Consider the following 17,524-nt stretch of genomic DNA (forward strand, 5'->3'; position numbering starts at 1 on the left):
CATCAATAGTAAAAGTCATGTTTGCCTATACATAGCAAGCACCACTGATTACAATTGATTAGAAATTTTAATCGAATTAATTGCATGACATGCCGATTAATTAATCAAATTAATTAATGCCATAGGTTGTTGTTATCACTGGTGTTCATCATCATAATTGCCACATTTTTAGGATGCTCTGTCAAGTTAAAAGTAGTGGAAACTTTGAATATCACGTCTCAAGATTCCTGTATTCTGTTGTGTTTTGCCCACCTGTTGTGCTTCCTCGAGTGAGCGAACCTATTCACGTGTACTTCAAGCTTGAAAAAGTCAGTGATTTCGCTTGCTGACATCGCCTCTACATCTGCTTCACCTACGTAATGAACAATGAGAGATATCTCTGCCCAATTGCGGCTCGTATGGTAGGAAATTCGTACAATTATTACGGAATTTAAGTACATGTCAGGAGACATGATTAATTGTATTATTTTTTTACACTTAATTCTTTATATATTTAATTGCACAAATTTAACACATTAAATTGACAGCCCTAATTTTAACTATACATCATTCTAAATTCAGTCATAAAACTCTACATGGTGCAAGCTGATACTGTAGGTCCTTTGAACATGTAATCTGTTAGCCAATCGGCTTGCATACTCCATGGCAAAAGTTGATAGATCCTTTGACATGTAATCCATTAGCCAATCAACTTGCGTACTTACTCCTTGTGTAACAATTTAATTGGCTCAGTTGTTTACAGGTATGCTGGTTTAACAGCTCTCTCTGAATCCCTCCTCCTCCCCTGAACCACCTGTCTAGAGCTTGAAGGGGATAGTACGTATGTCTAATTGTACAGCAGCAGCATGTCCTAATTGCTTGATGCAGGATGCCTTACGTATGTCTAATTGTGCCGCAGCATCATGGCTTAAATGCTCAAATCAGCACGTCTTTGAATATTCTAGCAGTAGATATTCTTCGTACTGTGTAAGTAGATCTAGTTTGTTAAATGCAAACTTACTAACTTGTCATATCCACTGTAACATTACGTTCTGAGAGTTGTCATGACTGAACTGTAGTACCTGTGGTTACTGTGGTATTTTGGTTACCATGGTAAACTTTTGTTAGGGAAAACCAAAGTACAGAAGTAGAGAATAAGAGAGGGTGAACGAGGAGGGCATTAAAAACATGAACAGGATAGATGTGGAAATGTTTAGGAATGATTGACACCCAGAGGGAAAGAAAAAGGAAAAGAGGAATGGAAGCAGGAGAAATGTTTAAGAGAGGAAGCAGGAAATTGGTCCTGGGGAATTAAAGGAGTAAAAAGAAAGATAGAGAGAGGCATTGAAGAAGAAACATCTGTTCAGAGTGAAAGACCTTGAGAGAGTGTGAAGTTCTTTCTCGGATCATTGCACAGTAATTAGCTCTCAACGTCTGATGTGTTTAACACATACTCAGTGATATCTCTTACACATGGCAAAAATAGTTACACTGTGTTTCACTTAACACTTATCTTCCATTACCATGTGACAGAGGGCCATGCAGACCTGATCGTGCAGGGAGAGTCTGTATACTGCACCTTTGAGAACATGTCTCTTCCTTTAGTGGTAAACAGCACTGGGGTGAAATATTGTCCTCACTATTTTAATTGCATTCTTTCTTCCCTCAGTTTTGAGACATAATCGTTCACCTTCTTCAAATGTGACAGCAGCTTTTTAGCTAAGAAAAGAGGAAACATGATATCATAATCTGATCCCACCTAGCAACATACAAAACAACCATGCAAACAAACACGCTACGTTTAGAATGGAATACTAGCGTACCGCTTACTGTGTACTATCTAGTATACACTGAATACTGATTACTTTTAGAAATAGTATGTGAAACAATGTGCCTTACAAACATTTTAAATTGTTGCATATTACTCTTACAGTTATAATCTTGGAAATAAAATGACGATTCATTCAATTTGGTGTCAAATGTTTTAATGTCTGATCAAATAAAAACATTACCGGTATGTTAAAAATTGCGCCTGGTATTTTGCACTTGAAATGATGCAGTACTGTAGGTCAAGTGCATTGCAACAGTGCTGTGTACTCTGCTTGTATACTGCACAGTACAAATGCGCTTTAAAAAGTGGTGAACTACAATTGTTTCCTTAAAAGAGTTATTTATACCTGTTCTTACCCTTAAAATTAGATTCGTTGGTGTGCCCTCATGTATTCATGTTGATTCAGAACATACCATAAGAGCCATTGTCCTTGGATTATATGTGCTGTCAACCACTGATCTATTACTATTTACATCTATTCACACCCTCAAGAAAGCAAATGCATCTACAGCATGAATATGGAGCTGCACACACAGACCAAAGACACAAAAACATACGATATGCTACACCACAAACAGGCCTCCTCCTTCCTCCAGTGCCTCATAAATTACGTTTCATTGTGTTGTTGAACAAAAACATACATCTTTAATAACTCTCTATCTCTCTCTGACTCACAAAACGCAAACACACAGTCATAAGTCAAGGCCGAGTATAATGTCTCTGTGGTTCAGAGTGAGTTCTCCTGCCTCAACCCTTTTCCTGTGGCCAAACAAACAGGGCAGGACTGGGCAGGGGATCGGATGTGCAAAGAGGGGAGGGTCTATGTGTTGCGTAAGCATGACACACACACACACACACACACACACACACACTTATTTTCCTGCCTTGTGTAATCACACTGAACTTTAATGAAGTGAAGTCTCCACCCACTTTCCCCTTTAGGACAAAACATGTAGACATATAAACATGGTGTGTGTGTGTTGGGTGTGTGATGTGCATACCACAAATGATGTTGTTGTGTCCTGTTTTTGTGTTTTTTATTTACAAAATCATCCAAGAGGAATTTGTGCAATACCCTTAAAAACAAACCATAAAACTGGCCTAATGGTTTGGCTTGCTTTAATTGGTCTCCTTGATCAGACTTGCCAGTTAGCTGATTGAGGGTTTTAGGCACTTTTCAGTTGATCATCCTGGGAGACCAGCTTAAAACATCTAAGATCAGCCAACCAGCTTAGACTGTTTTTTTCACAGGAAAGTGTGTGGTTATTGCTCATCCACAATCTCTCTCTCTAGTCAATGTAATTGTTATCAGCAGATAGGTTTCTTATCTGTTGCTTTGAAGAAGTATTTCCTTCAACCCATCACTACAGATCCTGCCTCGCCACTCCTTTCCCCTCATCCTGGGAAGAAACGGATAGACGAGAGGATTGTGAGCGAGTGTGTTTTGGATGGTGGAGGTGATGCAGAATTTGTGTTTGAGTCATGTTTCTTTCCTCTTTTTCAGATCAACACAGCCTGCATCACGGCGCAACCATCCGAACTGGTGAGTGACTCTCTCTCTTGCTCTCTTGGGGCAAAAATGCCACTGAAAGTGGGAAAATGCCCAGTGTATTTCAAATATTGGGGCATAAAATTCCTGTTGATTTATCGGTTGTTTAATTCTAATCTCAGCATTTGATACAATTCAAAGTATTCTATTCTAGGCCTTAAACACAAATTGTGGCCATTTCATTGAATTGATTCAGTTGAAGTATTTGAAAACAGATGGACGAAATACTGTGTGTTATATTCCAGGGGGCAAATAGTCACCCCTTAAAGGAATAGTTCAGCTAAAAATTAAATATTCTCTCTCTATGCTATCTCAAACTCGTATGACTTGTCTTTTCCTGTTGAACAAAAATGAAGATTTTTATTACGTTTATTTGTCCTTTCAATGCTTAGTCAAAGGGGTCCTAAACTTTCATGTCAAGAGCAATGAAGTGTGAACAAGCTTCTCTCATGAAGGTGCCAAGGAGACTGCAGATGTCAAGATTAATAGTGGAAAGGGAGTGTCCTTTTTCTGTTCTCAACCAAAACAGACCATAATTCTTCAGAAGACATGGATTAAACCACTAGAATTGTATGGATTACCTTTACGCTGCCTTTATGTCCTAAAGTTCTGGACCTCACTGACTATGCATGTATATTGTATGTATCAAAACACCTTTTTATATCCTCTAAAAAAATCTTCATTTGTGTTCAGCAGAAGGAAGAAAGAAATGGCATGAAGGTGAGTAAATGATGAGAGAATTTTAATTTTGGGGTGAATTTTCCCTTTAATTACAGTAAAATGTACATTGTTTTTTCCGCTGTTCAATACATCTCACTATCTTTAAAATGTCTTCTTTAGTATTTACCCTTTTCTCATTTATTCATTCGCTTATTCACATTTTCACTTTCTTGTTCATTCACTCGTAGTCTCTCACTCACCAGCTTTTCCATCTTGTAGAAACAAATGTGACATTACTGTCTTTTTTCTTCCATCCTTTGCGTTTAAAAAGCTGTAGGTACATGTGGCAGGGCAGAGGACGGGACCGGGTGTGTAGGATCACGACCCGGCTCTGCCCTGCCACATTACAGTATCAGACTGATTATCATTCGAATTATATGAATAAGAGAAAGAAGTTGCCTTAATAAACTGACTGTGTACTTAGACAGCATTTATGGGCATCGAACATTTTGGTTTTGAACCAGCCAGTTTGTGTTTGATGTAGTTTCATTACTATTGTGCTTTATGTTGTAGTTCCTAGTCTGTTAAAGTAATAAGACACATGTTGCCAAAATAGGGTGCATTTGTGTCTTATTATTATGATGATCTTATATCTGTGTTATGTTTAGTATTATGATCTTATTATCTGTCCTCTCATCTGCTGCAGCGGAGGGGAACATCCTCCTCTAGACACATTCAGCATCTGGTAAGAACTTTTCTGTCACTCCTATTATCTCTCTTTCACACATACGTACATTCACAAGCATTAACACATACTGACATTAACACATCAGTGGACAGTGTTTTGTTGCTTGAAGGCATCTTGCTACTCATCTGAGCTTCTTCAGTTCATAAGTCGATAACTTACATAACTGGTGAAGCCACTTCTCACGTGACTCGTTGTGCATGACACCGCAAAGACTCACAGCATTTGGAGGCTCATGCTACTCTCCGCGATCCATGCACAACTTACCACACGCCCCATTGAGAGCGAGAACCACTAATCACGACCATGAGAAGGTTACCCCATGTGACTCTACCATCCATAGCAACCGGCCCAATTTGGTTGCTTAGGAGACCTGGCTGGACTCACTCAGCACACCCTGGAGTCACTCAGCACACCCTGGAGTCACTCAGCACACCCTGGATTCGAACTTGCGACTCCAGTGGTGGTGGTCAGCGTCAACCCCCCAGCCTCAAGAATAGGTTCTGTTCTGTTCTTCATTTTCTTTTGCTGTTGGGCCATAGACAGCAATTTAGTTCTTACAGTGGCATTCATCTATTTACATATTGCACATGTGCATCTCCTTAAGAGTAAAAGAGGCTCTTTTTTACCAAAAGTTGGAACAGTCCCCTCGAGTCAATTTGATTGTGTTTTTTGTGTTAAAACTGAATGATATAAGCATATTTTGTCCTTTCTTACAGGGCTCTACCAAGTCTCTGACCTACACCAAACAGAGAAACACTCTCCCAAGGTAAGTCAGGCTGAAAAAAACGTTTTGAGCTTTTTAAGCATCAAATATTAAACCATGAAGTTCAGTGCTCGCTGCTGGAGTGCTTTTGCATGCAAAACTTTTGAGACTGATAATCTGTATTTATAAATTACCTCATTTTTTCATTAGGGTTTTATTCCCTTTTGATTTGATGTGAGAAGTAAAAATCCACATTGGCTGTAGTGTTATGAGGAGCAAAGAGCTCATAACTCAAGCATGTGTCAGGGCAAATGGTCAGTTCAGCTGTTCACAATGACATTTCAGCTGTGTCCAATCAAAGGCAACTTTCAGTGCAAACATGACTCTAATTATCCACTGAAGTGACTTTCAGCATATTTACTGGACTTTCACATGATAAAAAATGATTTGACTGGTTTTGCTTTGGAGAGCTTTTGTTTCAGAGCTATTGTTCTGGAAAATCCAGTTTCTGATGGATGCACATGGTTTTTGGCTGGTTCAGTGTGGTCAAGGCAGGTTTAGATGCTTGATCAGCTGTTCTACTGGCTGTTGGACCTGGTTTCTACCTGGAAGACCATTTTTGTTTAGTTGTTTAGAGTTGGTAGACCACCTTGAAGCAGCTACCATGTTCCAAAAAGCAACTTAAATTTTGTAATCAAAATAAAGTTTTTGGGTTACTTTTTCTTATATTTATCAGCTTTAAGGGCATCTATATGCTAGTGTGCCAAAATTGAAAATAATATATATCATCATATATTCTGGGAAAACGATCCAATAAAAGTAGCCAATCATGTTTCACGGCCGTAATGTACCTTAAAAGATAGGCTATTTTACATTTTTTTGTATTTCTTTTTATATATATATATATATATGTGTGTGTGTGTGTGTGTGTGTCAATGCTTAAAAAAACATTTCATGGAGTTTTTAAGCTGGCATGCCCTGTTTTCTTAGTAGTATTTTCAAGTGTGTTCTTTCTCTTTTTTCCTCTCTGTCTCTCAGGAGCTTCAGTGTGGACCGGGTGATGGACAGAGTAATGGAGAGGAACTATGATTTTGACCTCACCTACATCACAGAGCGGATCATTTCTGTGTTTTTTCCCCCTCTGCTGGAAGAGCAGCGGTACCGTCTCAACCTCAGAGAGGTGGCGGCGATGCTCAAGTCCAAACACCAGGACAAGTTTTTGGTGAGTGACTCACAGCAATGGTCACAACACTGTGGAGCGAATTCACTAAAGAGTTGCGCAACTTTTGTATGCATTTTATTAATTTATTTATTTTTTTCGGCAAAAAAACAGCATCTTATTTACTAACCACCAGTGGTCCAGTTTAACCAGACCCTATCTGTATCGCACCTCACTATGCATATTTAAATTATGTAGCTGTCATTCTTTTCGTGACGTTTCGAACATCTTGCTCTTCCTCAGACTTAAAATAAAAAGTCTGAGAAGGAGCAAGATGCTTGAAAAGACACTTATTAATTAAAATCCCGTTCAATGGAGTTTACCATTTTTTTATTTTTTTATTCTGCACCCTGTTTTTGCCAGGTTTTTGATGTGCATGCCTTTTTTGTACTTTATTGTCATTCTTTTTACCACAAAGTTATTGCTATTTTTCTGGTTAATGCTATTTTGCTATTGCCACTGCAGAAAGCAGATGAAAACAGAATTTCATTTAACCAAAGATCCAACATGCAAACTGGGGAATTGCAGCATGCAAAAAGCATTTAGCACTATTTTTTGGGGACGAGTTTGTGCCGTTACCTGATTTACATAATGCCTTTTGTAGAAAACAACACAGACAGCATGCGCAAATAAACAACGCTATCAGCAGCCACAATTCTTTCTTCGTGAATTCCTCCCTGTATCTTTGTATGTCTGCCTGAGTTAGCCAACATGAAGCATAGTCATTTGCATGTGTCGGTGGCATTTTCTTTATTCCAGTCCATTTCCCTCCTACAGTTATTCAATCTATCTGAGAGAAGACATGACATTACTCGATTAAACCCAAAGGTAGGGACTCAATTTTATGATTCTTTACAGTTGAACTTTACAGGCCTGATTAAACCACCCAAGATTGAATTTGCTCTGTCTTTCTCTTTTACTCCCTCTCTTTATCTCTCAGGTTCATGACTTCGGCTGGCCAGATATGCACGCTCCTCCTCTGGATAAGATCTGTGCCATGTGCAAAGCCATGGACAACTGGCTGAACTCTGACCCCCAGCACGTGGTTGTTCTGCACTGCAAGGTTAGAGGTCATAGCTGTCTTTGGACAGTTCATGTCAGGGTCACAGGCAATGACAGAGTACTAAAGGGTGCCTACATGACCCTAAAGACCACCCTGCAGAGAGTCACCACAGATGATGTTAAACATGTAATCAGACCCGAAAGGTTGTGGTACATGTGAGATGTTTGAAACACCAGTAAAAGCATGAAAGCGAAGAGATTTTGTAAGAATACATATCCAATCTTCTAGATCTTTGTGACTGTCTTGTTTGCGTTGGCCAGACTTTAAGTACATATCAAATGTTTAGTGCTTTTTCATTGATTATTAGCATTGGTTGTTTTTCAGGGCAACAAGGGAAAGACAGGAGTTATTATTGCTGCCTACATGCATTACAGCAAAATATCAGCAGGGTAAGTCCATGTGTACAATTTGTATGGAAATTGGTTGCCTTGAACAACAGTCAGAAATACAGTTTAATAGTCATTATACACACAGTGTCAAGAAAAAGTACGTGAACCCTTTGAAATGTTATGCATTCATGTATAAATGTGTCTTAAAATCTGGTTTGATCTTCATCAAAGTTACAATAATGAACAAACACAATCTGTTTTAACTAATAACACACAAATTATTTTATTGTCCTTGTACATATTAAATGCACCATTCAAACATTCACAGTGTAGGTTGGAAAAAGTATGTGAACCACTAGTAATGACATCAACAAAGCTAATTAGATCAGGAGTATGCAAACCTGGTATCCAGTTAATGAAACAAGATCGGAGGTGTGGGTTAGAGCTAATTTGGCTTATAAAAAGCACTCAAACATTTTACGTTTTCTAATCACAAGAAGCATCTGCTGACGTGGACCATGCCTAGCAAATAAAAGGGATCTCAGAAGACCTACGATCAAGAATTGTTGTAAGCTGGGAAGGGTTACAAAGTTATCTCAAAGAGCTTAGATATTCCTCTGTCCACAGTTGGACAAATTGTGGAGACGTTTTCTTACTGTGGCTACTCTCCCTTGAAGTGGCCATCCAGCCAGGATGACTCAAAAGGCGCACCGCAGAATGCTCAATGAAAAATAAAGAACCCTAGAGTGACAGTTAAAGACTTGAAGGAATTATTGGAACTGGTTAAGATCTCTGTTCATGAGTCTTATATACAGAAAACATTAAACAGGTATGGTGTACATGGCAGGACATCATGCAGGAAGCCGTTGCTTTCAAACTAAAATATTGCTGTATGCCTGAAGTTTGTCAAAGATGACCTTAATACTCCACTACGCTACTGGGGAAATGTTTTGTGGACTGATGAAACGTTGAATTGTTTGGGAAGAACGTGCAGTATGTATCGCATAAAAATGGCACCACATACCAACATGAAAACATCATCCCAACTGTGAAGTACAGTGGGTCTGCTTTGCTGCTTTGGACCTGGACCGCTTGCCATCATTGAGGGAAAAATGAATTCCTACATGTATCAAGATATCTTACAGGATAATATCAGGGTGGCTGTTTGCCAGCTGAAGCTCAGTAGAAGTTGGGTGATGCAGCAGGACAATGACCCTAAACATTGAAATAAATCCACTACAGAATGACTTCAAAAAATAAATTAAATTCACCTTTTGGAGTGGCCCAGTCAGAGTCCAGACCTTAAACCTATAGAGATGCTGTGGAATGATTTTAAGAGAGCTGTTCACACCAGATATCCTAAGAATATGGCTGAGCTGAAGCAGTTCTGTATTGAAGAATGGTCCAAAAATTCCTTCTGAACGTTGTGCAGGTCTAATCTGCAGCTACCGGAAATGATTTCAGCACTATGAATGTTTAATGGGATGTGTTCAATAAAGACATGAAAGATTATAATTGTTTGTGTGTTGTTAGCTTAAGCACATTGTGTTTGTCTTGTGACTTTGATGAAGATGAGATCACATTTTATGTGATTTTTACATTTTATTAATTTACCAATTAATGCAGAAAAACAGTTAATTCCTAAGGGTTCACATTCACATAGTATGTGATTGACCAATCAGAATCAGGTATTCCAGAGAGATCAAACAAAATACTTTCAGAAGTGGAGAAAGTAATTACATTTTGAAGACATACATTTGTTCTCCTTAAAATAATGTGCACTGTACAGTAGATTAATGCACACTACGACCAGGTACATTTATTTTGAATGTAAATAGGGTACATTTTGTTGACTTGCAAAATTGTGGCTTTGATGATACATGTCTTCAACTGGATTTGTGCACACAGAGCAGATCAGGCCCTCAGCACATTGGCCATGAGGAAGTTTTGTGAAGATAAAGTGTCCTCCTCTCTCCAACCCTCTCAGAATAGGTACATCACTCCAGATTTTGGACTTATTTGTTTTTGGTTGAAATTTGTTCTTCTTACTTACTTTGCACTCACATACTTTATCTCTCTCTCTCTCTCTCTCTCTCTCTCTCTCTCTGCAGGTATATCTATTACTTTGGTGGTCTTCTCTCAGGGGCCATTAAAATGAACAGCAGTCCCCTCTTCCTCCATCAGGTCCTCATTCCTACCATCCCCAACTTCCAGGAAGATGGAGGTGAGTTGATGGTTACAGTCCATCATTCCCTGACATCATTGATACATATGTTAATGTGTATCTCTATGTGTGTGCGTACTGTATGTTCATTTAAGTGAAACCTCTTCCACATTCACACTGAGATGCACAAATACACTAACACACACATTGCATGTTTGCTCTCAATCTTATGCAGTGGAGGAGAGACTAAGAGGGAGTTTGCAAATTGCTTCCTAGTCTTCATCTAATCTATCTCTCATTTTTTGCCCAATCTCTTCTCAGGTTTCTTCCCTTTCCTGAAGATCTATCAGGCCATGCAGCTTGTCTACACTTCTGGAATATAGTGAGTGAGAATCTAATGGAATATATCAATTTTAAAAGGACACAAATGTCATAATTTATTCATCCTCATGTCATTCCAAACCTGAATGAATTTCTTTCTTCCATGGAACACAAAAAAAGTAATTTCGAAGAATGTCCGAGCCGCTCTCATACAAACAAAGAAAATTAATGGAGGCTATAGAGCTTATTCACAGCCGTGCCATCTTGCCTTCCCATTTTTTATGGGAATGACAACGAGGCTGTGAGGGATAGCCGTACAGTCTTTTCAAGTGTTTCTGGATTGTTCTGCAGACAAAACATTGAAAAAAACATCTTTCCAAGAACATTCAGTTGACAAAAAACTCAGCATGAGTTGTGCAAAATAAATGGGATCTAAGAGCTTTATAGAACGTTATACCATGCGTGCCATTGAAGAGAGGTGATACCCTTTACTCATGATACTCCTTTTTATACCCGTTAATAATCAAATATGGTGCTACTGTGAATAAGGTCTATATGGGACGTCAAAAAATTGGAGCCTTCCAAAATTCACAGATAAAATCTTCCTTTCTGCAATCGCTTTAAAATCTAATTTGCACTTGCGTTCAATTCAAATATGATGATCAATCAAGGTCATGTCTCGACAGGATTAACGTCCATGTCATTAGCCTCATTTCCCCTATCGGGCCAGTGATAGTCAGGGCTATCAACTGGTTAGCCAGGGCCAATAGCCTCAGACTATGAGCCGCGTGACCAAAATTGATCTGCATTCCCACCATCAGGACAATACCCCCACAGCGCTGCCCTAAAACCACTATTTCGCAAGTCTCAAACTGAGGTATCAGACTGTGCAGACTAGCTAGCCCTCAAAATCAACATGGAGACTGAAGCTGCTGTTTGTTTGGTTATTTTGGTCTTTGCTTGGTGGAAAACGAGACCTGACTCAGCAAAACTCAATCCCCACTTGGCCTTCTTTGGTCCAAGGCTAATCGACAGGCCAAAGGCACTTGACCAAGGAAGCTCAGAGGAGGCACGGTGAAGCTCAGGAAGTGACAGTGGAAACACAACTGGCCCTGGCATGCACTAGAATGCCTCATTTGGCCCGATAGTGGAAACGCAGCTATTGGTTCTCACGAGACACATGGGTGTCAAACGTGGCGGAACCATTCTTGGCATGCCATATTTGGATTAAACATATGCACAAATGATGTTTGAGAACTGTGGCAGATGGGAAGATCATCAGTGAATAAGGCCTTATACTTTCAACTGTGCCTCACACAAAGCTACTGTATTGTACAGCTATCAGAAGACTTGGAATATAGCACATGAGTCATGTGGACATCTTTTATGGTACTTTTTGAAAGCCTCGTTTTCATTGAATGGAAAATACAAGCTTGGAGATTCTACAAAGCATCTAATTTTGCATTCCATGGAAGATAGAAACATGAACTGTATGTGTTTTCAGTGACATGCGTATGAGTACATTTACATTTTTTGGCAACCTATAGTATTCATTTAATTTAAAAAAAAGTACATTTTAAAATATGTGTGTGTGTGTGTGTGTGTGTGTTGTAGTGATTTGCAGGGTTCTGGGAGCAGAAGGCTGATAGTCACTATCGAGCCTGCGCTGCTGCTGAAAGGAGACATCATGGTATGTGCTTCTGTTTTGAACTGACCCTGATATATTACCATTGTCAAAACTATAGACCTTCTCCCTCACTTTAATCTCCTTCAATCCATCTCTGTCACTTTCTTATGCTCTCTCTTTCTCGCTCTCCTGTAGGTAAAGTGTTATCACAGATGTGTTCAGGCTGCTGAGAGGGACTCTGTGTTTCGACTGCAGTTCCATACCTGCACTATTCATGGAGCTCAGCTGTGGTTCGGCAAAGGGGAACTGGATGAAGCCTGTTCAGGTACATTCACAAACCGAGAGTCAGATACGGATCTCCTATATTCTCACAGTAAAATAATGCTGTATGTCAGTAGATGTAATTCTGACCACTTCAAGCTGAAATTGCCTAGGGATTTCAGCTGAGTGAGTGAGCTTCACTTTTTATGATGTGATTTGTATTGTTTCAGTCTGTATTCTTTTAGCTGTGCTGTAAATTATCGCCCATGTTCCCATTGGGAAACACCTGCAGATCACAGCTGCATAATTGAGATGAGATACTGATTTTACCGTCATAATGCATTCTCTATGGGCTTAACATAAGAGCAAGGAAGGCAACTTGAGTCACTTGTAAAACTACGGGAAAATTCCTTAACATCAATCATTGTTTTAATGAGAAACATTTATCATGTTATGTTTAGGATGAAGTTGGCCTTTAAAAATACTCTGTTTGAATGAACATCCACTGTGGACCATTATGAATGTCAAATGTTTGTTGTAATTGGTCTTCTGTCTTCCCAATGATTAACACTTTAAAAATGTTCTTTGAAGATGACAGATTCCCCACTGATGCCACAGTGGAGTTTGTGTTTTCGTCTGGACCAGAGAAGATCAAAGGTCAGATAAAACTGTGCTTTATCTTCATTAAAGATCTAATTAATTATTTACTAATGGACAACTCTTTATTTGACATTTTAAAGATCCCATGAAATGGTTTGACAAGCACAATTTTCTTTCCTGTGTTGACATATTGCCTATTGAAACTAGACGTTTGGATGGGACATATTAAATGGGGGAATTACTAAAATAAAAAAGATGTAACGCTATCATTGCTTCTACATTACCGGTAGTACCGAGCACCGACTTATTTCGTTACCCGCACACTGTCTTGCTGACACACGACTGCTTTCAAATGCTCACACGCATAGTCCAGCATGTGATCTGTTATACATTTTACACTGAAATGCACTATTGTGATTATTAACCCACGACATGCTGCAATCTTAGTCTGTATGAGCTTTAAATGAATGTGTGAAGCAGACCACACATACACTGACTCCACAGACTATGAGAATATTTTGCATCGTATGAGAGATGACTGAGCAGACCAGAGAACTTATATTATTAAATCACAGCATTTGCACTTAAACGAGCAGAAGTTAAACTTCCATCAAAAATACACCTCAAAATAAAAGCATGATTCATAATAAAAGCTAAATGTGACAGAAATATATTATCACTGTATAGTAAAATGTAATCCTCACTGTAGAAATAATAATAATTATTATCAATGAATAATGGTTGTAATAAAAATTTAAGTTAAGCAATATATCACAAGCAAAATGATGGTACCATGACAACACTACTCACTGAGCACTTTATTAGGAACACCTGTACACTTACTTATTCAAGGGATTATTGTCTTATCAGTTATGCAGATATGGGTCAGGAGGTAATAGCTGATCTCCTGGGATTTTCACACACAGCAGTCACTAGAGTTTACTTAGAATGGTGCCAAAAGCAAAAAACATCCAGTGAGGGGCAGTTCTGTGGATGGAAACACCTTGTTGATGAGAGAGATCAACAGAGAATGGCCAGACTGGTTTGAACTGACAGGAAATACAGTATAATGTCTGTGTAATTGTAGTGGGCAGAATAGCATCTCAGAATGCTCAACATGTCAAACCTTGAGACGGATGGGCTACAACAGCAGAAGGCCATGCCAGACATTTCATTAAGGCCACAGTTTTTTTAATAAAGTGCTCAGTGAGTATATATGGGGCGAATAGTTAGACATGGTCTAAAAGCCAAAAAGCTCCAGTCTCCCATATTTCATTGATTCATATTTGGTTGTCTATGTCATTTGTTATTTAATTGTGCATTTGTATGTAATTCAGGAAGAATGAGCCAGAGGAATGATCCAGATGTTAGTGTTGACTATAACACAAATGATCCTGTGGTGCGCTGGGACTCTTATGAGAACTTCAATCAGAGATATCAGGACAGCTTAGAGGGTACAAAAATCCATTCTTTAATGTATCCACACACCAACACTTATTCATGCATTTAAAAGGGACATGTAATTGAAAATGTGACTTTCTCTTTAGAAATAAAAGAGTTTGATGTACTGTATAGACACTACTCAAACAATATTCTCATTCCCATTCACCCAGGCTGCTAACTATCTTAGATATTGAGGGGAAGACATGTACATTTGGATTAGTGGTCAATTGGTATATTTTTTTAAGTTCTTAAAATATAACCTTTGGTTCCCCAAAAGTTGAATATTTTGTTACTTTCTGAACTAAGCTGCAAAAATGGGTTTTTAGAAATATGACCACACAAACATATCTCTACCCATGTTTATGTACTAATGCAATTCATTATTCAGCAATTTGGTAGGGGTGTTGTTACTTGTTTCACATGTGAAGAGATTTACAGCATTTACATAATTGAAGTCTGAAAGGTACAGAAGCATAAACTACACGTTTATTTGAGAGGTTCAGAAATAGGGTGGTAAATGGTTAGTTAAAACTGAATTACAGCTGTTTTTGACACAAGAAACCTTGACTTATCATATAAGTGAACTTTAGGGGCAGACAGCTACAAAAGTGGAGACTTTGATTCATTACATACAAGACATGTGTATTGCACCAAATCATGATCTCTCAAAATCCATGTTTCATGCATCACACCAGATATCGCACACACACGAGGACCACTTGATGGCAGCCTGTACGCGCAGGTCAAAAAGCGTCGAGCTGCAGGCTCCACCTCCCTGTCCTCCACCAATGGGAGTCCTGCAAGAAGCTCAGATGAGAGACCTAGTCAGCTTCTGTCTGTCAGCACTGATTCTGGACACTCATCTGTCCCACCTGACCGCCTCGATGAACCAACACGACCATCCCCGCCAACTCAGCAAGAAAAGGAGGACCTTGAGCAGCTCCTTGGTGGAATTGAAGGTGACGGAAGAGTTAGAGATCGTGACCGAGAGACGGCCATTTTGGACGATGGCGACTCCTTGCCTCCTGAACGGACTGGGCCACTGAGGTTAGGCCGTTCATGTTCATGTCGGGTGGGCTACCGATCCCAACGTTGTGTCGAACCTGGGTGCGATGGACTCCATCACTTATCCAATGGCTATTGCCTTGATCGACCTCTTAACGGACACACTGGAGCTCCCTCTCCTGGTATGACTTCAGTCATTGGGCTTTGTCAACACCACAGTGTCAATCCTCACCAGTCTCTGCCACCTCCGGACCTGCTGTGGGACCGCCAACAAGGCCCACAGCACTACCTTCACCGCACTTGCTCAGAGGGGCCATCACGTCACTTGTGCCCATATCCTTCCCAAGACATCAGCCCCCATCCACATAGTCTGTCTTCAACTGGGCGACTACTCTGTAGGGATGAATACATTCCATATCCCCACCATCACCTCAACCATCCACACCCCCCGAAACCCTCTGGCCCTTACCATGACGTCATGATGCTAGACGGCCTAGTGACGACTGGCTGCCCGTGTCGGGATTGCTGCATGCGGCGAGAAGATTTTCATACCCTCCGTTTGGACCGAGAAGACGGACTACACTGGGAGCGAGAAGCGGAGCTTCACCGGGATACTGGGTTGAGGCGTGGCAGAGAGTCTGATAGCCAGAGAGGGGCAGATCAATGGGACCGGGAGGTGGGGTTTAGGCGTGGACGAGAAATGTCACTCCACTGGGACAGAGACAGAGAGGCAGAGCTACAGTGGGAGAGGGAACGAGAGGCAGAATATTGGCAAAGAAGGACCACCATGTACGCCCTACGGGCCCCACGGTCATGACTTACCAGCATTTAACTTCGATCCCCTGCCCGCCGGCCACCCAGCATACCCCGAACCCTCCCGGTCCCACACTCACGCCCATCTGGATCTCAAATACAGCAGCAGCTCCAGTGAATACCAGACACCCCGCCAGGCATGCCCTTGCTTCTCCTACCAGCCCTCACCTTCAGAGAGCCGTGGATATGCCTCAGGCTACCAGTCTGAATCTACGTCGCCACTACCCCCTCCCTCTGGCTCCTGCCCTGGCCCAGTGCACCACACCAGTGGACCTACAGACAGCCAAACAGACACAAACACTCAGCAGTACACCTCTGACACAAATACAGGTGAGATATGACTTGCTTAAATTACTGATGATCTTAAGGTCAGTCATGAATCTCTGCATGGCCCAATTTGATAGTTCGATTTTCCTCTTTGGCTAGCATTTAAATTGCCTTAGTTGTTTGCAGATAGATAGTCTCACTGCATCATGCTATGAGAGTTTTCTTTTACTAAAACCCACCTCCACCCCATTGCCATTTGTCTAGATATGCTTCATGGGAATTCCAGGTCTAATTGTGCAGCAGCAGCATGTCTTATATGCTCAACACAGAATATAATATATATAATATATAAGTTAAAATCTTTAAAATGTAAGCTTTGGTAAACATGTATTGAATCACCATACGATAATTTTTTTTTATTATCTTCATCAGCATTCCGTTTGAGCCTTTGTTTTGTTTAATTGCCTCTGTGCATGATCATATTTGTTTATCAGTCTGTACTGGTCTTCAGTTTTTCCATTCTCTCGCTCTGTCAGATTTCAATGGTGCAGATGGCATAGGCTGGCGCAGTCACATCACCCATGGTTCCTTAAGGCGGACACATCCAGATCCACGTGCTCCATGTTCCACAACCTCTGATATTTCAGGACCTCCAACACCAGTCCACACTAGCAGTCCATTGCGAACCCAGGAGAGGTAACTAGCTCCACCATTGTGTGGTAATTACTCTGTAAATCAATGTGTTAACTTCTGTTTTAATTTAAAGAGATAGTTCAACCTAAAATGAAAATCCTGTTGTAATTTGCTCTCCCTCATATTGTGAAACCCGTATGACTTTTTTTCAAACAAGACTTTCGAGCCTCAGTCACCATTGACTTTTATTGTATGGAAAAAATATAAGTAAACTTTTTAACATTGTAAAATATATATTTTCTCTATTTC

The 17,524-nt window shown here is 40.1% G+C and overlaps 1 protein-coding gene across 1 annotated transcript in view; it reads left to right on the plus strand.

The window, feature by feature from the left end:
- tns2a (tensin 2a) overlaps positions 1-17,524 on the plus strand; it is an 84,477-nt gene that overhangs the window by 51,849 nt on the left and 15,104 nt on the right. The window contains 17 exon segments of the mRNA XM_052090774.1: positions 3,315-3,353; positions 4,726-4,764; positions 5,484-5,533; positions 6,509-6,692; positions 7,467-7,517; positions 7,630-7,752; positions 8,077-8,141; positions 9,990-10,073; positions 10,193-10,305; positions 10,567-10,627; positions 12,181-12,256; positions 12,389-12,518; positions 13,046-13,111; positions 14,392-14,508; positions 15,193-16,292; positions 16,294-16,645; positions 17,119-17,278. Coding sequence (XP_051946734.1) covers positions 3,315-3,353; positions 4,726-4,764; positions 5,484-5,533; positions 6,509-6,692; positions 7,467-7,517; positions 7,630-7,752; positions 8,077-8,141; positions 9,990-10,073; positions 10,193-10,305; positions 10,567-10,627; positions 12,181-12,256; positions 12,389-12,518; positions 13,046-13,111; positions 14,392-14,508; positions 15,193-16,292; positions 16,294-16,645; positions 17,119-17,278 — 2,810 coding nt within the window.

Source organism: Xyrauchen texanus, chromosome 25 (assembly GCF_025860055.1).
Source record: "Xyrauchen texanus isolate HMW12.3.18 chromosome 25, RBS_HiC_50CHRs, whole genome shotgun sequence".
NCBI classification, from domain to species: domain Eukaryota; kingdom Metazoa; phylum Chordata; class Actinopteri; order Cypriniformes; family Catostomidae; genus Xyrauchen; species Xyrauchen texanus.